The sequence below is a fragment of the Oculina patagonica genome, chromosome 6, assembly GCF_052425735.1.
Source record: "Oculina patagonica isolate OP01 chromosome 6, crgOcupat, whole genome shotgun sequence".
NCBI lineage: Eukaryota > Metazoa > Cnidaria > Anthozoa > Scleractinia > Oculinidae > Oculina > Oculina patagonica.
Genome location: NC_135763.1, coordinates 34468064 through 34490487, shown reverse-complemented (window position 1 = coordinate 34490487; position 22424 = coordinate 34468064). Strand labels below are relative to the sequence as shown.

Below are 22424 nucleotides of genomic sequence, written 5' to 3'. Positions count from 1 at the left end.
GCACATTGTTTTTCATGACATCTACCGGGTAGCAATTCTCACTACACAAAGTTTCCAGTCGTGTAATAAATCTCTTATTAACCAAAGCTTGCTCGGGACCGTACTTGGCGAATATTGCTCCTCGGTCTTTTTTGTACGGACCTCGCTGCGCTAGATCCGTACTGTCAAGACCTCGGGCCAATATTCGCCCAGTACGGCCCTCGCGCGTGGTTAATAAGATATATATAACAGCTTAGCTGTTGATAAATGAAGGGTATCCAGACTAGTTAAATCCTGTTTTGACTTCTGCAGCAATCTCGTTTTGAACAACGTGGCCCTGGAGTATAGTTGGATCTTAAGTTCGCCCTTAGTTGGATCTAATGTAAACTGCTTTTATTTAACTTAATCATAAACTTAAACTTAATCACTGATGCTTTCGGGAAACTAGTTAGTCATGTTTTAAGCACAGGTTAAGCCGCTTATAAACGATAAAGAGGGAAGCCTCGAGCTAAGCGGCCCATACTTGTCGGATCTTATCCCAGTTTCTGTAGCATTAAGCGGCTAGGAATATTTCTACTCGCCCCCTTAATTTAATTTCTATTCTAAAATATTTGAGTCACATCGTCACCAAAGCAATCGCGATCATTGTTTATCGGCAGCAGTGCAGTTAGTAACGAGTCTTCAACATCATTCCCCGGCCAATACTGTCCGGGATGGTGGCCATTTAGGTTTAAGTATCGTTTAGGTGGACAGAATTTGTCTTTGAGCAGCGATTTCGCAATTGAGTTCAGTGAAAGTGATGTGGGATGGTCTCGAATATTATCTGAAGAAAACTTTCAACTTAAAAAATATCTTCGTCCCGTGGCCGTTAGCTCGTATTCACGCATATCTTGTAAGTCAACAGGACACACCCTGTATTCGGCCACTATTGGACCGTTGTGGTTCGCGCTCGTCAGATTCAAAAGGACTCGGTTGAACAAACTGATGACAATGGTTTTACCGAATTAAATGTGATGCAAAACTATAGCTAGGTTAAAAGAAATGATAAATGTATAAGAGACTGGAATACGCGATGGACAATTTACAATCGTCGAAGTAATAACGAACATGCGGTACGCAAATTATAAGCCCGCTTGCCGTTCAACAGGGATAACACATAGCAGGAATGTGTAATATGTGTCTATTAATAAACCACAGAAGTAAACAAAGGGGAACAAAAGAAATGAAAAGATTCGCCGATTTCAAGACAGCTACAACTTGCAAAGAAAACCGTAGAACACATCCAACAAACTACTGTGTACTTACAACACAGACAGAAACATGTATGGAGAAAATCCAAGACTATCCAACACAAGGTAAGATATAGAACTTACGGCGTGTAAATGACTTCTGTACAAGAAACCGAAGAATTGATTTCCCGCCAATTGTTCTGCTGTTTATTGTTCTTCCAGATCTCCTGGCAGGACGCGGACAGTTTCCACCGGTACAGACTGGAGAAAGCACCATAGACAATATATATACATAGAGAAATAATTTAAGGAGAAAAAGAAAGAGAAAAGAGTAACCTACTCCAGTAACAAAGAATGACCAATTTTAAAGGTTTCATAGAGAAACGGTATTTATGACATATTATAATTGTTAGAGTGAAAAAGAAAAGGAATAAAAGGTTTGGTTAGGCCTTTATGGGCAAGAGCCATTCCCGGATGGGTAAAATACTGTTTCCGGATGAACAGGAGATTGTTCCCGGATGGACAAAAGATTGTTTCCGGATGGTCAAGAGGTTTTCCTGGGATGGACAAGAGCTTGTTCCCGGATGGGCATGAGATTATTCGCGGATGCACAAGAGTTTGTCCCCGGATGGACAAGAGTTTGTACCCGGTTGGACAAGAGATTGTTTCCGGATGGACAAGAGATTGTTCCCGGATGGACAAGAGATTATTCCCGGATGGACAAGAGATTGTTCCCGGATGGACAAACGTTTGTCCTCGGATGGACACGAGTTTGTCCCCTGATGAACAAGTGATCACGGACGGATAAGATAAGAGTTCGTTCCTGTATGATTAACAGCTCGTGCACGGATGTTGAATGCATACGTACCACACTGTCCTCGCTTAGCCACAGTGATACGAGTTTTTGTTCTGCAGGATTCTACTTGAAGCGTACATTCGTTTGGATATGTCTGTCCGTCACTACCACACACTGGATCAAAGGACAGCGGACACTGCCTTGGACAGACACACTCCAGAGATCCATCCAGCTGCGCCTTACACTCAGCGTAGAAATCACACTTGAGTAGAGCACAAGGTGCTGAGAAAGAAGGAGAGGTCGGAAAAAAACAAAAAAAACCTAAGATGGATTACTCTAGATGAGTGTATTCATTGCTTCAGATGCTCACGTCTGGGCAGAGTATTCTTCTAGAGGATGTCGAGGATGTCATTTTAACAGAAATCCTAAGAATAAACAAGAAATCTTCCTCTAGAAGGAGAAAATTGCAGTGTATGAATAAGTCAAAAGGATCTGCCCCTTGCATTCGGTTATATTGGAATAGCAAGATATATTTGTAATACTTTAATTAGAACTGGGAAAGTAAAGTATAGGAAGAAAGTGTTGAAAATGCAAACTGAATATGGAATACCTTACTGGTGTGTATCTGATCACAAGTAAGGTGACAAGTTTAACACACCTTACAATAACTAGCTTCAGTTTAGTGACTAACCAAACACCTAAAACCCACAGGAAGGAATATAGAAAAGCAAAGAAAGGACAAGTTGGTTTTAAAGTAAAACCGAATCTACTCGAGTTAAAAACTGTTCATGAATGAATAAAAGGGCAACAAAGCTAAACAGGATATCCCAGTTTATAGAAATCTGTTCAGTCGCTGACAACCACGCTAAGATAATAACTTGAACAAGAAGTCAACATTGCTGTCATAAACGTAAAACGTGAATGTCAAGAATTACCGCTTTGCTGTACGCAACAAAAAAAAATTGGAAAAAGATTCAGGCCACATCAAAGACAAGAAGACCCACATCACTTACTACAAGCTCCTTTCTGCAGCACTGCGAAGCTCTTTCGTTGTTTGCAGGCATCAGCTCGCAGGAGACATTCGTTGATATACGTTTTACCGTTGCTGCCGCACACGGGTTCAAACTTTAGAGCACACTTTTCGTTACACAGGCAGGCCGCCTGTCCATTTGGTCGCTCAACACAAGTGGAATAGAAATGACATTTGGTTTCAACACAACCCAGGACTAAAGACATGGCAGAGTAACATAAGAAATATAGAGAGGAAAAAAAGAGAGAATTAATTTTGCGGAGTGCTAGAAAATATTGACAGTTTTCCAGAAATTAACATGGTATCTGGTTTAAGAATGACGAATGACAGATGCATGCAATAAAGCAATTCTCTCATGGAATTCAAACAACAGCAGCTAATCTATACATTTATTTTCAAGGTCGTTTAGTTGACCGATATGCTTTGAAAGGAAAAACGGAAAAAAATACATCGCTTGGCAGTTGTGTAGGCAGTTTAATTGTCATTTTGAGGTGCGTTCTTTGTTTTCTGTTGCGTCGCAACTGGTGTAGTTCAACGCACTTTGTTTGGGATTTTTCGTTTAACATCAACAAAGTGAACTATATGAGACAAATACACCACAGTGACAAACAAGCAAACCAGTAAATTACTAATGAATCATAAAAAAGCCGCGGAAGAAAAAGTTTTCTTACAACATTTTCCTTCATGTGCAAGTACAACAGATCCGTTAGTCAGACATGTGTCCAGATTCAGAGCGCAGCGGTTCACGTATGTCTTCTTGTTGTTGCCACATACGGGATCATAAGACAGAGGGCAGCTGAGAGGGCACTGGCACGACTCGGACCCATCCTCCTGAAGCACACATTTGGCGCCAAACTGACAGGTGGTGCGAGTGCATGCTGGGAAGAATTAGCAATTGCAGACGCATTATGTGAAGAAAGTAGTAACGAAGAGAATGCTCAAAGACGAAAAACGCATTGCAGTTAGAGTTCAAAAATAAAACGTTTTCAGTTTAAATATGCTTTAAACACCCCAAAGAGTCAGGAAAGATGAACAAACAGACTTTAAATGGTTGTAAAAGACCTCTAAAGTCACCTCAAAAGAACACAGGCGCAAAAAGAGTTCCCCAATAGTCATAGAAAAACAAATGCTTTTCAACAATATCAGTTCATTATTAAGCAGATAAATGATAAGAATAAAACAAATCGTCAACTAGCAGTTATTGCCTAATCTTTAGGAAATGTATGTTAGCAATCTGCAAGGGAATCGGTATTTCGAGCTTGAGGCTGAAAGAGTAAAACGACGAAGGAACAAAACCTTCAACTATCCACAAAATACCTAGTAAAGTGGCCCAATTGTTTATCAAGGAGGAGAGGAAACCAGAACCTGAAGACATCATTTAAAGTTGAGCAAGCAATACAAGCGATGCATTATTTGATAATTAGAAGTGTTAAACATTGACAAGAGAACATTAAGAATGGAATTAAAGGCACATAAGTTGACTTACAACATCGACCGTGCTGTGCCACAGAAATAGGGGTCTGGGTAAGACAAGCGTGACGTCTGAGGAAGCAGTGGTTGAGATAAGACCTCCCGTCACTACCACAGACAGGTTTGTATCTAAAGTGACACAACTTGCATCTACAGCGAGCTGTTGTGTTGGTTACACGCTCACAATATCCGCCATATCTACATTTTCCGTTGTAACACGGATCTTAAAGGAAGATTAAAACAGCATTAACGATGCGTTAGTAAGTTAGTATTGCATTATCAGTCAACATCGCGAACCGTGTTAAAAAGTGAAGTGGTTGTTCACATTTCAACGGGGAGATCAAATTTTACCAATCACGAACAGCTCGCAGCAAGTTATAATAGAGTGTTAAGTGATCTTTGCAGTAGCTGGATCAGCGCCCATGACAGTACAATATGGATTGCTTGGGAAATTTTCTGTATTGATTGTCGCTTTGAGTTGACCAGTTCATTGAGCAGCCTTAATAGCTGAAAAATTCGGTTTTTTTCTTCCTAAAAAGGACATCTTCGCCATTTCAAAAATGTGTGCTTAAGACACACAATAGGACGAATAATATATTTTGCTCATACAGGCCAACCGTGAGTAAAAAGATACAAAGCTACCGTATTTATTCCATTAAGCGCCCACCCTGAAGGTAGGAAAAGTTAATAAGCACCCAGCCTCGAATAAGCGTCTACCCCCACCCCCTAAAAAATAAAGTGCACGAGAGGAGTAAAATGAGAAAAGTGAAATTGACTAACTACCCCGAAGACCGAGCTTTCTTAGTAATTTTCAGAAACTTTCAATGAAAAGTTAAAATTCAGCTTTGGTAAATCTTCACGTTTTGTTATTATTTACTGTTTTCTTGCAAAATAAGCGAACTACACTTGCTAAAAATTGTGAAAATTTAATAAGCGCCAAGCCTCGAATAAGCGCCCACCTCAAAAAAGCGCCCAATCTCAAGGTCCAAAAATTTAATAAGCGCCCAGGGCGCTAAATCGAATAAATACGGTATGCTGATGATATAAAGGAAACAGAGACAGTCCTATCCGTAGTTTCCAATACTCAGGTAATTATATTTTGCAGAGAGATTGATCGTCCACTACAGTAGCAATTCTGTTTTTATAAGTTAGCCACGTACAATGTTCAAGTTCAGGGTTAATTAAGGGGAAGTAAGACTCAATGACGGCATAAAGCCAATAGCATTTTACTCACTTTTGCAAAGCCCGTTGTGTGCGACTGTAATGACGCTGTTACTCTCACAAGCGTCTTTCTCCAGTTCACAAGTGTTACTGTAAGTTTTTCCGTTACTTCCACAAACGAAGTTAACGGATGGTGGGCAAGACTTGGCGCATGCGCACTCAGCTGTACCGTTAGATACCACAATGCACCTGGCGTGTGGAGGGCAACTCTTGCGAGCGCAAGGCGTTTTGGGACTGTCTAGAGCGAGGAAAGATGGAAGATATTTCAAGGGAGAAAAAGAGTTAGTAAGGAAAGAAAATAAAGCAGAAGTTGTAGTAGAACTGTTCCATACAAAAGTTACGGAAAGAAACGTGGAACTGATTTTTAAGGTATGAGAGAAGTAAGTAACAGCGGCGGAACAAACAAAAGAAATAAACAAACGTGATTGAAAACAGTTAATGGTAAGAAATTCCATGTTTCAGAGCTCAATACAAATACAGTCGCTGATATTCTTAAAGCAAGAAAAAAGGGAGAAAATCCTTTATCTGCATCAGCAAAGGAAAGTAAGGAAGAATTAAACTGTCAATCACATATGACGTCATCATACCACAGGTTCCCTTGTAAGCAGCCCTTACTGTTGAGTTTGATTGACAAGCTGTCAGTTGCAGGGCGCATAAGTTAAAGTAGCTTTTATGATCGGTGCCACATGTTGGGTCATACACCAGAGAGCATTTGCTTGGACAGACACACACCGCAAAGGTCCTTGATTGAGGGACACATTGAGCGTAAGGTGGACACTTCTTGGAGTAGCAAGGATCTGTGACGTCAGGAAAGAATTGAGGAAGAGAACACAAGAAACAGTAAAGAATGAAACATAGATGATCAAAGAAATATTATCATCGAGCCATTGTCTTAGTTGGCGTAGCAAGTTGAAGTGGAAAGAGATAGAACAAGTCTTGTAGATAAGCACTAATCAAACACTTCAGCCATAAGAATGGCTGTGTCGAAAAATTCGTTTAAACTGACTGAAGGGCGCTTTCATGCAAAATAGTTTTAAAAAGTAAAGAAAATAGCTAAAGCTTTAGAGTTATCCACCTCTGATAAAAAAAAATCGGTACTAGAAAGATAAATAAAGTAGTTAATATGATGACAGATGTAATAAGAAGCTTTGACTTACTGCATTCTCCCACATGGCGAACAGACACATTTGCTTTTCGCTTACATGAAGCAACTTTCAAGTGACATTCATTGTTGTAAGTGTTTCCATCACTGCCACACACAGGGCTGCGCTTGTACGAACACTCTTGTTGACAGACACACACCCCGGTAGCGTTGTCATTGGACACACACTCAGCATAACGCTGACAAGTGACCGTAGAACATGGAGCTGAAGATGAGGGAAAAGACGTGAGACAGGAAAAGAGAAAATAAACAAGTTAGAAGTGATTCTAGACACGTTGACACTTGATCCGAGACACGTGCTTCTAGGCACGTGACACGTGATCCTAGACACGTGCTCCAAGCCACGTGACACGTGTTCCTAGACACGTGCGAGCTGGTGATAATCATTTACGTCATCTCGAGAAAAAAAATGACGTGCTATGACCATTATCGGTAGAATGCAAAGACACAGAAAAGGAAGTTTAATTATAAATAAAAGAATATTTAATGCACAGAAACATGCACTCGCTGAAGAACAGCGCTAAAGTTGGAGGTAGGATGCAAAGTGGGAACATCCAAAATAACGGGGTACAGTAAAGGAGGAAATGGGTCTGCTTTGGGTAGAAGTCATAAAACAAATTTGCTGGTTGCTGGAATAACAACTTTTATGCCTTGAAGAGAATATAAGACTCATGCAGAAACAAAACAGCAAGACAAGAATAGAAAGAAGAAAACGCCACAAATTAAAGTTGTGGTACTTTAGAAAAAAGCCCAGTATGGCACATTGATCTTTGCAGAAGGCGGGAATTAAAGAAATAAGTGGAATACAAAAGACAGTGGAACTCACTGCAGCGGCCTTTATGCAAGAGAGTTATGCTTCCATTCAGAGCGCACGCTGTTATTTTGAACACGCACTCATTTGGGTATGTTTCACCATTGCTTGCACATACGGGATCAAAGATGAGAGAACAACGTTGTACGCATGTGCATTGCGCTTCTCTGTTCTCGTTTAAAGTGCATTCTGAGTAGTAAGGACATTTCTTTGTAGAGCATGGGTCTTCTGTGAAGACAAGAGAGAATTCCAGAGTAATAAAAAACAGTTGCAGTTCATATAGGCGTAAGAGGCTAACAAACTGAACAGAAGAAAGAACTAAAGGGATTAAATTCAGGATGTCGATCAACCAAAAGTACCGAACTGTAAAATTCTTGGTCCTGGGGTCATGACGTGAATACCAAACGAGACGAGCTCAGGTTTTTTCTGTCCAGGCGAAAAATGCCATTCTTTTTCTTCTCTGGATGTCATCACGTGCTTCTAGGCTTTTCTCGAAAAACACAAGCTGGTACCTGTCTCGTCTTCAGTTCCCATCACATTTCATTGGTGAAAGGTGTGAAACAGAGAGCGCGGGGCTGCAGGTCCCCACGCCGTGCGCTCCATCCTAGCAGTGCCTCTTGGGGACAAGAGGCACGTTATTGTTTCTCTTTTTCGCATTAGAACGCTGAAATCCTAAAACGACATTAAACTTGTTTAAACTTACCTTGAGCTGGACCAGGTAAAGGTGAAATCAATCAATGTCATGAAAAAAAGAAGAGGAAAAAGTTTGGGTTAGAACAGAGAATAATTAAATAAAAAATTGCATTTACAAGAACAACGTACACAGCAAACAAACTAACAAATTCGGAAATAACAGAGTGTACTTGCAAGTTTTTGACACTCATGCTATGTTGTCATAGCAGCGGCTTTAAAGGAGTAGTGCTAAGCTTTCTAGGGGTATTCACAGACTGGACGTCACAACTCAAGTGACCAATCAGAACAAACCACGCTATTTGTTCAACCAATCATAATCAAGAGCAAAACCAAAACCAATCGTGACTTCGCTTACGTGCGTTTTCCCGGCCTGCACTTGGCACCGGGAGTATTTTTCCCGCGCTTGACAACGGGGGCATATTTCCGCGCTTGGAGCCGACTTCACGTTCTTGCTTCGCGTTGATAGGTTCAATGTGTTGTTTGCGTTTGCTGTTATCGACCAGACGTGATAAACTCGGTTTTGGTTTTACAACATTGATATAAAAACCTATCCAATTAAATACACAGATAGATTTAAATTGTTGTGCCACAAATCGAGTTAAACATTTAACATACCACAGACTCCGTCATTCTTTTTCGTGATCATCTGTCCTGCCTCGCACGAGGATACCCTCATGTAACACTCATTATCGTATACCAGGCCATCTGAGCCACACAGAGCAGCTACTTTTGTAGGACAATCGCTTTCCTTTGGACATTGACACGTGGGTTGTCTGTCAACTGTGACACACGTTGCGTAGTTGTCACACTTGATGTCTGCACATGTTGCTAAGTAAACAAAATAAAAACAGTCATAACATTATCACAGTTGTACTCGACTGGTTTTTGGTTTAAAAAGGGTTGGTTAAAGGAGCTATGTCACGGGGATTTCGCAGATTTTTTGGTTGACACTGCTCTGAAATTAGTGGTAGGCAGCTTAACCCTAAATAAACATTATCTTTGAACATCTAAAGGAATATATAACCTTAATTTGCGGTAGAGATCAAGCTACGGCTTTAAATATCGATATTACGAAGACGCAGGGAAACATCTTGAAAACGTTTGCCTATCTTTTTCAAATTACAATCCGTTTCCATCCGAGCCATCTGCAGCCAAAGATGCTCGTTAACAGTTTCAGTGCTCTAATATAGCAATTTTAATAAAAATAGGCTATTATTAAAAGGTTTCCTGCGAATCAAATATAAATTTTGGCTGTTTAAAAATCTGTTAAAATCCGTGACATAGTCCCTTTAAAAGAACTGCTTTGGTTGCAACACTAAAGACAACATAATAAGGAAGAGAAAATTATTTAAGTCATTTAAACAAGCTGCCTGGAAAGCAATTAGTGTCCCCAACAAGAGGCTATCACTGATCAAGCTGCAGGAGAATCGCGGAAGCCAAACAATTTAACAATATGAACTAACAAAAAATTCTGAGTTTACTGAGAACGTTAAGCAAGGCGTTTGAAATTTAACGCTACACAAAAAGATAGTCTGACGCTCATAGAAAAATGAATAGAACTACAATAGCTGACATTCTTGGCTAAAAATATTTTCTGATAGATGTCGTCCCCGAAACCTTCATCTAGCCTGAATTTCAGACGTCTCTCTCTGGTCGCCTAATCCCGAGAAGAGCAGAGACGTCTGCAATTCAGGCGTATTTTCATCGTGTCTATAAAAAATTTCGAATATAATGCGTACCACATGGCCCCTTTTTCTCCACACGAAGAGGGGTCCTTAACTGACAAGACTGCACCGTCATGTGACATTCTGTATCATACGTCTTTGAGTCGTTAGCACACACTTCATCAAGGACCACAGGACAGTTCTGCACTACAGGACATACACACTTAGCTAGTCCTGTCTCGGTTATCTCGCACCTAGCAAAGATCCTGTCGCAGTTGGCCAATCGACATGCAACTGCAGGTAAAAATTTGAAGAATAAGTGTCAAGATCAGAACCAACTAACTTGGCCTAGCTGAACATTCACAGCGAAATTACAAACTTATTGCTAACCCAAGGTGGCCTCCCCCATAAGCCTTGTGGTTTCTTGGAGGTCTCCTCGCCCTATCTTTTCAAGTTATTTTAATTTGTATTTGTAATTCCGAACTGGCAAATAAATGATGATGATGATGATGATGATGATGATGATGATGATGATGATGAATGAAGTTATAGTACCTAGCCCCAAGAAATAGCACTATTGCGTTATCTGAATGCCCTTTTTTCAACAGCCGTAACAAGTTTGCAATAAAAACATCAGTATTAATTTCGTTTTTTCTTCTTTGGATCTATTGTGATAGAATTAAGGTAAAGTTTAAACAATACTTTTGTCGTCGTTTACTTTAAGTCTCTCTTAGACCCCTAGATCCAACATAAGAAACTTTTTAACTCGACGGTTCTTAATTATACACCTGAATAGAGAAAGGCAACGCGAGAGTTAAATGTCTTGCCTAAGAGCACAACGCATGCGCAGTGCTACGGCTAGGGCTCGAACCAGGATCGCTCGATCTAGAGTCCAGCGCTAACCATTACGCTACCGTGCAACCCAAAAATGTAGGTAAGAAAGTTTGAGTGCCTAATTTACGAGATGCTCCTAATTAGGAAAAAGAAACCATCCCTGAACACTCAAAAGGACTCCATTCCTGTTTACTTAGTTATGCACATTTTTCTGTTTTCCAAGCCTCATTTATTGTAATTTAGTTTCACACTTTCTTTTCTATAAATATCGTTCTGTACCATGTAAAATTTGCATTTGATAATGGTGACATGTCGTCGCCGAAACGTCATTCTGAAATGTATTTCAAAATCTTCCGTTATCGGAATACTAGAAGAAATGTAAAATTATTGCAGTTGTATCTCGTACCACAAGTTCCATCATAATCGGCTATGACATCCTTTCTCATGAGACACGCTCTAGCCGTCAGTACGCATGTGTTAGGGTAGTTCATGCCATCAGTACCACATACGGGTTTGTCTTCCAAGGGACAGTCACTTTCCACGGGACAGATGCACTCTGGGTAACCTCTTTTGAAGCCACACCTCGCGCCATACCTACATGAAGTACTAGAGCAGGGTAGCACTACCAGACCTGCATATATAAATGCGTCACAAAAATATTGAATACCGGTAAGCTGGGTCATGAAATATTACTTTCAGAGTATAGAGAAACATGTGAGAAAAAACTGTCAGATCAAAAAAACTTCGACCAGGGGAGATGTAGATAAATAATTGACGTTTTTTTTTGCATTAGAAAGGTATACGTGCTTCAAAATACTAACCGCACTCTCCAATAAACTGCAGCAGAGCCTTCGGTTGTTTCCCACAATTCTCTGCCCTCAGCGCACACTCGCTGGGGTACGTCTTTCCGTCACTGCCACACACAGGCGAGGCTGCCTGGTCGCGAAGGCACTCGAGTGGAGAAGGACACACACACCTTGCTTGATTGTTACTATCAATGACGCAACGTTGGTAAACATCACATCTCTTAAAGGCGCAAGCATCTGTTAAATACAGATAAAACATCTCATGTACACATACAGAGAATTAACTAAAACGATCGACTAAATGGAACATAGAGCAGTTCTCAATTGAGTGTCGTAAAACCAAAACCAAAGTTATCACTCGGGCTAATCACAAAGGACGTATACAATCAAAACGCAATTCTAGTACGTGTAGCCAGCACGAAGCGCGGGAAAAAGTACACGAGCAAGTAACGAACTGTTTTGGTTTTTTCTTCTGAATAGCTAAGAAAGTGGCGCGAGGTTTTCACAACCAAAGCAAACGCGAATTACTTTCGACACTCAAGTAAAAACCGCTCAAATGCACAGATTGGCCATTTTCACACTAGAAGACAGGCAAATCGTCTTGACGGACAAGTCGTCGGACGATTTGTTCGTCTAGTGTGAATTTAAGACGGATTTTAGACGACTTGTCTGAGTAGACGACCAAGTCGTTCTTCCTAGATGGCCAAATCGGCGAACAAATTCTTCCAAAATCGTGTCCGTCCCGTTTTCACACTAAAAAAGGACGATTTGTCAGTTTCAGACCGCGATTTGTCCGTCTAGACGATTTGTCCGTCTGTAGTGTGAACGGCCATTTTCATACCGCAATCCCCTTTCTTGACCACAGTGAGGTCTCGCTTTATCTTGCACGCCTTAACTCTCATTTTGCATTCGCTAGGGTAGGATCTTCCATTGTTGGCGCAAACGGGTTCGTCTAACGACGGACATCTTGGGCACTGACACTTGGCCTTGTTATCAACCACAACACAGTCCTGGTACGACTTGCATTGATGAAATGAGCATGGATCTAAAAGAAAACAAAGATAAAAAATAAGTCTACGTCCGCTCATTACAAACCCTTATCAAGATTGAAAGCATATTACGCATGCGCTGATTAGCAGTGTACGTTTTTTGCGCTCTTGGCGTATTAATTGCGCACTGATTGTGTCTCCAATTCGCTGGTAAATTTTTAGTTCTATTGTTAACAACAAATCGATCATATATTTTCATTGACTTTACTCCTTAAACCAAACAAATGACATCATAAAATGTCCCAAACATTTACAGTGAAACCATTCGCCTGCGGCTCGTTATAAACTGCGGTTCATTTTTTTTTAATTTTCGTTTTTGAAGAGTTTTCGCGAAAATAAAGAAATTTAAAGTATTATTACTATAAGCTGTTCTTTGTTACCACGAACCCAACTTTTCACGTTAGAGTTAATTGCCAACAAGTGAAAGAAAATTGAGACTTTTGAGAGATTTAAGTGAAGGTATCCTTCCTCTCTCCCTAAAGGGCCGAAGAGGTGCTTCTGCTCTGTGTAACGCAATCACTATCATGTAACGCAATCATCACAGTGATTCATGTGACTCACCGCATCTGCCTTGTTTCATCTCCATCTTCCTTCCACACGTGGCGGCCTTGAAATAACACTCATTCTCGTAACTGTTGCCGTCACTTCCACATACGGGATCCACTTCATCCGGGCATTCTTCCCTGGATTGGCACACGCAGCGAGTGGAACCATCAGCTTGAACTTCACATTTAGTGTGATTCGCGCACGGTACGAATTTACACGGGTCTGAAAGAAACGTACAGAACGGTTAACGTGGAATACCACACCTGCAACGTATCTGGGAGTGTTTGGATTTTTAACTACATTTTGAAAAGAAAGTGCAAATTTCAACAACAATTTTGCAGCGTTAAAAAACATTCAAGTCAGATTTAAAAAAGTTGGGTCATGTTTTCAAGTTAAGTGACACTGCAAATAGTTCACCAAGTTGAAACAAAGAAAATCAAAACCGTGAAGGAGATTTGGATACCTGGTCTTCATTAGCATCGATTTTACAATGTTATTTCTCCGTTTACTGCGTGAGTTACGTTTTGATTTAGAAGATATATCAAACACTCGAGACAGTGTTTCATCGGCTATCCAAACACCTCGAATTTGGTCAGAATACTCCGCTGCGTTTTCAACTCTCTTCTCGGTGTTTGGATATCCCGATGAAACACTGTCTCCTGTGTTTGAAATATTACTTCCCTGCTGACCGTAACACTGAACATGCTGGACACGGGAACTACGTTTTATCGACCTTATCCTAGAAGATTAGAATACCTAACCATTTGCAAGATGTCATTGAAAATACTCGACTTTGTAACCGTCTTACCACACAGTCCGTCTTTCCTCTTGTCAGTATCTTCTTCCTTTTCACAAGCGATAACCTTCATAAGACACTCGTTAATGTACGTTTTACCATCAGTGCCACACACTGGCTTCACCACTGGTGGACAGTCGTCTTTCTTCGGACACACACATGTGGGTGTCCCGTCAGGTGCGTTATGACACACAGCGTGCTTTGGACACTTCTTGATGCTGCATCCTCCAACTGGAAAAAGAGTTTAAGAGCATACATGTTGATAAGAAAACAAACAAGCAAGCTAGAATATAAGGTCAGATTTGACTGTTGCTGGTTGAGTTGATGCCATTAAGCGTATTTCATATTTTGACTAACTGGAACTGGCGAAAGTTTTCTTTCTTTATCACCAACCAAACGGAAAACCTAACACTGAAAGCGCAAGCAAGGTACAAGATTGTTCACGCTCTGTCTGTGCAGAAATCGTGATACATTTAAAACTAGAGTAATCATAGACCCGATGCAAAAATAGTTGTCATTCATTTCTGTTGTTTGGTCAAGTTTCTTAAAATGCTGGTGGTGGCACTTGCATATGCCTGAAATATTATGCTATTTTGAGAAGTTTCAGTGTTTTGGGTTAAATGGCTGCAAAATTATGACTCATTCAAATTTAAGAGATTTGTATGGAAAAAGTCACCTAGGCCTGCCTAGCCTCGTTTTCATGTTTTTGGTAATATAAATGTCCCTGTAACTTCCGATTAGATGAAAGTATAGCCTTAAAACTTTAAACACTGATTTACTTTGACTTCATCTTTAAGTTAAAGTATTTTTGTTGACAAATGATTCTTCTGGGAGCCGAAAATTAACAGCCGCCATATTTGCATAGGGTCTATAGAACCACTGCGAGTTATTACGATGGCATACAAAGTAACAACCAAAAAATAAAGTAAAGTGACAACCAAAAATCTCTTAGTTGTACTCTGATCTCCCTATCTTGTACTCTCAATTGCATTGGTTTAAAACCTAGTCCTATTCAAGCAGTTATTTGGAAAATTGGCTCACGTACCACATTTGCCTTTGTTAATAAGCACCAGTCCTCCGCTCTGCGCAGCCAGGCAGGACTTGACCTTGAGATGACATTCAGTAGGATACTCTGTTCCGTCTGAACCGCAGACCGGTGCTGGAGTGTAACCGCAGTCGCTGATATCTGGACACTTGCAAGTTGCCTTGCCTTTCAGCACTTTACAGACTTGATGCGGCTGGCATTTCATTCCGGTGCAAGTATCTGAAGTGAGATGGCAATAGCCAAAATATTATATTGCAATGAACCCCCTCGATCCGGCCACCATTGAGACAGCAAAATGTGGTTTTATTTACAGCGTAGCCGGTTACAAAAAGTTTAAAACGGCAATTACCGAATCAGCTTTTGTTCGAGGCAGTAAGGGAATGTGTATGGGGGGGGGGGGGGGGGGGGTCTTATAGCGTTTTTCTCGCAGAGCCTCTACGATTCTGCAAGCGGTTCCCGTTCCGAGATTCCCGTTCAGGCGGGATTTTAGAGTTAAAAACAAATTAAATAATAATTAAGCCTTTCTATAACGTCTTACTTACGGAGCTCCAGTGCGGATTTTCAGACGAGTATTTGATTCCAATGAAATTAGAAGACACTTTTTTAACAAACGCGAATATTTTTTCAGGGTTTCTCTCCATCAAAGGCAAGATAAGAAATTCCACTGGAGAACGCTTTTCCTAACTCTTTGATTAAAAATAAGTTAATTTGCAACCTTCCTTCTTTATCTTGCCCAATCAGACCACCCCCGAAATTCTGAAAATAATTTCTTGCAGCACAAAACAGTCAAACCACTCCTTTGATACACCTCCATAAAACGAAGACCTCTTCTTAATTGAAGTTTACTTCTTGTTTTCGAAGAAACCAGAATTCATACAATCTCTGCCTCTGTAATACAGACACCTCCGGTCTACCATTACCGAAAACTGATTTTTTGAAAAAGAGTTTCCTTTATGCTGGTCCTAAATTGTGGAATTCCTTGCCTAATTCAATTAAGTCAGCTAAATCTCTTGCAGCCTTTAAAAGAGGATTGGAAGATATTGACTTTGATATGTTACTATCTTCTTATTGATAGCTTGTCCCACTCTAATATTTATGTGTTATTTAACTCTATTTAAATTTTTAAATCTCACTCGGCTTTCATGAAAACCAATGTAAATGATGGAATTCCGAGGTTAAATAAAGCATCACTCACTCACTCACTCCTCCATAACACAGACACAGACGCGGACACTCAACTCGGTCCCTTTGGTACTCGTATTAAAGATGTAGAACTGTACTAGGGATCTTACCGCAGCTGCCTTCCTTAGCCACCACAAGTCCTCCTGATCCTTGACAAGCCTCCGCCTTCAGTTTACATTCGTTGTCATAAGTTATACCATCGCTTCCGCACACTTTATCTCCAGACGATGGACATTCGTCTTCTCGGGGACAGCGACACTCATGCACACCGTTCGCTTTAAGGAAGCATTGGGTGTTTGGAGCTAGACACTTAACCAAATCACAGATTCCTGGAGAAAAAGAGAAACAGTGGATCCGGCGACATTGGAATGAATAGCAGATGCAAGAAAGAAATTCGAAATTTAAAATACAGTCCAGTCTTTCTTTGAATACACATCTATAACTGAACAGATATCTCTATAATACCAACAGTTCACTTAGTCTATGATAAACTAAAACTCATATAATCTCTACCACTATAATACAGACACTAACTCGGTCTTTTGTTGTCATGCTGATAACCTTAACGGAAGTTAAGAATACTGAACTAATAAACAAGCGATGAGGCACTTGATCAGTTAGTAGATCTACAATCTATCAAATATAGTATGATCATTGATTCGTTAAATGAATAAGTCGGTCATGCGGTCGGTCGGTCGGTCGGTCGGTCGTTCGTTCGTTCGTTGGTTCGGTTGGTCTACCAGCCAGCTACCCCGCCAAAGAGTTAGCCAGTCAATCACTCTCTTTCCGTTAGTCAGGCACACCGTCTGTCCGGCGGTCAGTCTGTCAGTAAAACAGACAGTCAGGTAAACATTCCCCAGTCAGAGATGGAATGAGTTACCGTCTACTCACCACAATACCCTTTCCTTTTACGAGTGACTCTCTTTCCTGCTTTACAAGACTTGGCCTTCATGACACACTCGTTCAAATAACTCTGTCCATCAGAACCACAGATCAAGTCTACTTTCCATGGACAGTCATCAGCAGACGGACACACACACACTGCCTTGTCGTCCTCCACTTTACAAGTGGCATGATTGTCGCAATTGACGGTTTCACAAGGAGCTAGAACAACAGGAAATGAGGCTTAGTACAAATAATGGAATCACTGACGTGGATGAAAAAACGATACTTGGTTATAATTTCTTGCAAGCTTGTTTCGATTTGGCTTAATAAATTTGCTTTGTTAAACGAAAAATGGTACCATTGAAGCTAAAATGCTGTTAAAAATTACCTTATTCTTGCTAAATTTCGCGAGTACTAATTTTCGCGATTTACGTGATTTCAAAATAAACGCGAAATTTAATACGCGCGAAAAAAACATTGCGCGAATTTAAACACGTGAAAACTAATCATATATTGAAACAATAAAATTTTTAAATGTTTGGAAATGAAAATATCTACCCTTGAAAATATCTTTCCGTCTTGTTTTCGACTAGCACCCTTCCTCTGATTACTGTTTTCTCCAGCTTAAAAATCGACCAAAACCTCCTTAGTATGGTCACCAAAGTTTCCGTTTGCAGGCTCCTTGTAGTTACATTCAGCCAGACCTTTGTATATTTCCAGTAGTCCCGTATTCTTTGAGGGCAGATCCATAAAATACTGATTAAGTCGCAAAATTTAATACACTTTAGCCTGCGAATACAGCCGCCTCTCATTCGCGTCCCGCAACGAACGAAAATTACTACTCGCGAAATTCGGCTCTCGAATTTTCGTGAAATTAAGAACACGTGAAAATTAGTAAGAATAAGGTTTGTGGTTCTTAAACAAAGCTCACCGCATTTATCAGAGGCGACTGGACTGATTCTTTTGCCCATCCTGCAGGACTCTGCTTCCATAAGGCACGTGTTGTTGTACACTTTGTGAGAAGTTCCATTACTGCCACACACCGGGATCTTTACATCAGGGCAGTCGCGCACATCTGGACAGCGGCATTCCACTGAGCCTGACTTAAATGCGCACAAAGCGTGATTGGTACAGCTCTTGAGTGAACATGGAATAACCACTAATCCTGAAATTAAAAAAGATCCGCAATGAGCCTATCGCAGTTTATAATCATAGTTTATACCTTATTATAGGAAATTGACACTCCATGAAATTAACAGGAATTTAAAAAAATCGCGTTACTTTTTGTCAGTGTTAATTTCCACAACATTAATTAAGTAAAGCATTAATTTCCGCTACCTTAATTTCCATTAATAATACCTCAAATTCAGATTATTCTGGATCCTGTCCAGTGATTCGACTTTCCCTTTTGTGCAACTGCGTTCCGATTTTTTGCAATGTAAAATCCAGTTTGCGCTTTCGACATTTGACAAGTCAATTTCTTATGATTGCGGCCAAAAACATTCAATATTGAAATAAAATTTGTTGTTGTTATCGCCACAAACGACGCTTCCTTGTGTCAATCGCGTTAATTTCCTTGATTTAGGAGTAAGATTCCCTCCAATTCACGTTAATGTAAGTCACTTTAATTTCAAATACCTTATTAGTACGAGCTTAATTTCCTATATATTTCGTGTTACGCAGACTTGATCACCAACAAACATATTTCCGTTAAAAAATGATTCCAACTTACCACAACCACCAGGTTTAATAAAGAGCCCTTTGCCCTTCTCGCATGATTCCTTCCTGGCTTTGCATTCATTTTCGTACGTTTTGCCATCACTGCCGCACACGGGTTCGCCCAGACTGGGGCACAAATCAGAACACTTACATGAAGCTTTACCTTGGGCGTCCACTATACAGTCTTTGTCTGTAGGACAGACTGACTTGGAACATGGAGCTGACAGGACAAGACAAAGTAAGATCAAATGAGTGATACTGTATACGAAAATTGTTTATTCACTGTTTATCAACATAAATGAAGACAAAGTTTTTCATTTTGTTGCCCAATATGGTCCTTTGCTGACCTGTATAAAAAGCTCACGTTTTTAGCGTTAACTCCGACGAATTGCTAACGCTCGGAACATCAGCTTTCCAAATCCGCCGTGGTGTCTAATTTACCCTCTTTCAGTCGATAACTAATTTGAAGTTTCATGACTTTGTCCAGCATTCAAATATGCAAGTGCGCTGGACCACTTTAAAAGCGGCTCCTGAGTGCATTCTTGTGTTGTAAAAAGAAATTTAAAAAAATGAAAAACGAAACATGACAAATCCTTTATCAGTTGATCTTTTCAATCTCGTAAAACTACGTTGTGTAATACTCACTGCACTGTCCTTTACGCTTGATTTCAATTCTGTGTTTCATTTGACAGGACTCGGCCTCCATAAGACACTTGTTTGGATACGTCTTTCCATTGTCTCCACAAACCGCTCTGACGTCACTTGGACACTGGTCAGCGGTTGGACACTTGCACTGCGCAGTACCAGAGCCATCTTTTGCTACAGAACACTCGCCGTAATATTCCTCACAATCCGAGAACGAGCAGGGGCCTGGGGAAAAGACATAGGAAAAATAGTTGTCTAAATGAGAAAAAGAACGAGTTCCAAAAATTCTGCATGGTTAGGAAACCATTTTCAAGGAACAATATAGATAAACAATTCCTGCGAATGTTACTACGTTATAATATCGTTGAAAGTAAAAGAAACACTTCTCAACATTTCGCAGAAGACTGGACAACGCACCTAGATGTAGTTAGATTTTATTTTCGAACGAACACTTAACTCCACTACGATAAAAGTCAACTGACAAAAGCATCTCAAAATGACTATTTAAACGTACAAAATCGCTTCTAAAAGGCATACACGCGTATCTCTATGATCGGCATTTGAATTAGAATGAGTCATATTTTGTAAAAATGCTATTAAACCATTTCAGTCGGGGGAACAAGTGCCAGTTGATGGCGACATCACTTCTCCGAGAAGTGACTGAGCCCGCGGTCTTCGCCCCTGAAGTTGCTAAGCAACATGACGTATTTGTACGCCCGATTTGCTTTCGGTGTACTCGTGAGCGCTCGCGAAAGTTTTTGATTGGATGAAATAATTCGGAAAACCATTCGAGTGCTTCAACGAAGATTTGCCAAAACTGGCACTAATTCCCCCGACCGATTTTCTAACATAACGTCCGAAAAACAGGCAACTGTTTTAATGCATTTGCATGAAAAAGAGAAAAAGTTAGAAAGTAAGAGTGAATTCTCGTACCACAATCTCCGTTATGTTTCATTCCAACATCCTCTCCATCAGCGCAGCTCTCAGCCTTTAGCTTGCATTCACTGTCATAGGTCTTGCCATTAGTACCACATACTGGATCTTTTACATCCGGGCATTCCTCCACGCTTGGACACTCGCAGGCAGTGGAGCCGTCGGGTTTTAGTGCGCACTCGGAATGGTGCTTGCAGCGAGCGGCTTGGCAAGGATCTGAAAAATAGTAAAACATGCAATCAACTGTTAAATTGAAAAGTTACCATGTTTTACACAGGCAATAGACCATTTCGAAATGCTTTTGGCTACTTGAAAACAAGTCCCAGTGCAAAAATCTCACATGAAAATGGCTTGTGTTCACATGTTCATTTTCAACCAAATTAAACATTTTGTCATAAAAAAATTTTGCGCCAGAATTAATTTTGCAACAAAGGAAATGGTCGACTCGTAAATACTCGATTTGATTTTTTCCCCGAAGGCTTTCTAAGTGTAAACTTAAGATTAGCTACTTAGTCTGTGTCTATGCTATTCAGCTGTCTTAAAAAGATAGTTTTACTTGTTTAAAAGCAGACCACCTACAAGAACTTAAAGCCTGAAGATTTAATTTTAACAAAATGAACTAAAAATCTGGAGATTTCTGGTAGCATCAGAACTTTTCCAATATCAATCAAATTTCCTGCAAGAATTTGCAATCAATGTAATTTGTCGTGAAGATTTCCTTATCACTACGTATCGGGAAACTTGTGAAAAAAAAACTTGTGGACTTCACTGGTACATCCAAGACCAGCAAAAAGCCGAATGGTTCACGCGCACACAGGTCAAACAACACTTCACAACACCTTTGAAGAAAAGTTGACTGTAGTTGCTAAATAATCACGTAAGTTTTGTGTCCTGAAATCCCATTCTTACCACATACTCCCTGTTTGATGACTACAAGTGGTTGTCCTGTGTTGCAGGCTTCAACTCTCATCCTGCACGGGTTAATATAACTTCTCCCGTCACTGCCACACACTGGATTATAATCCCTTGGACAGTCATCTTCTGTTGGACACTTGCAAGTGGGTGTCTTCAGTTTACTTGCCATGCATCGCTTGCCTTGAGAACAGCGGGTATCTTTACAAACCACTGAAAGAAAGTTTATACGGTAAATTATTATTCTATACAAAATGTCACGATGCCCAAATACATGTATTGTCAAGAATTCCTTATTATATGTTATCCGTTCATAACAGATATTCTGCGATATACATAGGTTGCTAAGATTCCTCCAAAGCGCTTTGCAAAGAGCTGCATCACCACAGCATTTTTAGCAGTTAAATAGTTTTCATGGACTTTTTGTTGAATGATAAAACAATTATCCTGCTCAATCTCGCGGAATAGCGTCTGATTTTAGCCACTGCTGCCTTTGGCCTCGTCTGCAAAGTATCAGGCGATATTCTGCGCGATTTCGCATGATAATTGTTAAATATAAGCAGAGAGACAAAAGCCATTAAATGCTGGGCTAGAATTAAATAATAAAGCGGAAGTGAATAACGAAAAAATATTGACGACCGAATCATAGTACTTGACTTATCGTACTCCATCGTCTTTAAGTTTATCTTATACGTATCGTATTACAGCGAAAACGCAAAAAGAAACCATTACCACAAGGTCCAGCATGCTTCACGCCAACTGATGTGTTGTTGTCACACGACTCTGCTTTTAGAATGCACTCGTTCAAGTAGGTGTTCCCGTCGGTGCCGCATACAGGGTCTTTCTCCTTGGCACAGTCCTTCTTGTCGATGCACTTGCATGAAAATGTGCCATCTTTTTGTCCCATGCACACTTCATTCGTACTACAACTATCGGGTTTACATGAACCTAGGAGAGCAACCAAATGAAAAATTCTGAGTTGCTTCAGCGTTCAACTACTGTTTGAAACAAGTTTAC

At 40.3% G+C, this 22424-nt stretch overlaps 1 protein-coding gene across 1 annotated transcript in view; it reads right to left on the bottom strand.

Moving 5' to 3' along the window:
- LOC144658049 (uncharacterized) overlaps nt 1-22424 on the bottom strand; it is a 155151-nt gene that overhangs the window by 8926 nt on the left and 123801 nt on the right. Inside the window, 26 exon segments of the mRNA XM_078518375.1 lie at nt 1375-1469; nt 2077-2286; nt 3018-3230; nt 3706-3912; nt 4521-4727; nt 5739-5963; nt 6313-6522; nt 6883-7092; nt 7714-7926; nt 8402-8407; nt 9007-9219; nt 10131-10349; nt 11296-11520; nt 11711-11932; nt 12537-12740; nt 13306-13512; nt 14099-14317; nt 15132-15350; nt 16424-16642; nt 17205-17417; nt 18130-18363; nt 18931-19137; nt 19563-19787; nt 20496-20711; nt 21405-21620; nt 22140-22355. Coding sequence (XP_078374501.1) covers nt 1375-1469; nt 2077-2286; nt 3018-3230; nt 3706-3912; nt 4521-4727; nt 5739-5963; nt 6313-6522; nt 6883-7092; nt 7714-7926; nt 8402-8407; nt 9007-9219; nt 10131-10349; nt 11296-11520; nt 11711-11932; nt 12537-12740; nt 13306-13512; nt 14099-14317; nt 15132-15350; nt 16424-16642; nt 17205-17417; nt 18130-18363; nt 18931-19137; nt 19563-19787; nt 20496-20711; nt 21405-21620; nt 22140-22355 — 5270 coding nt within the window.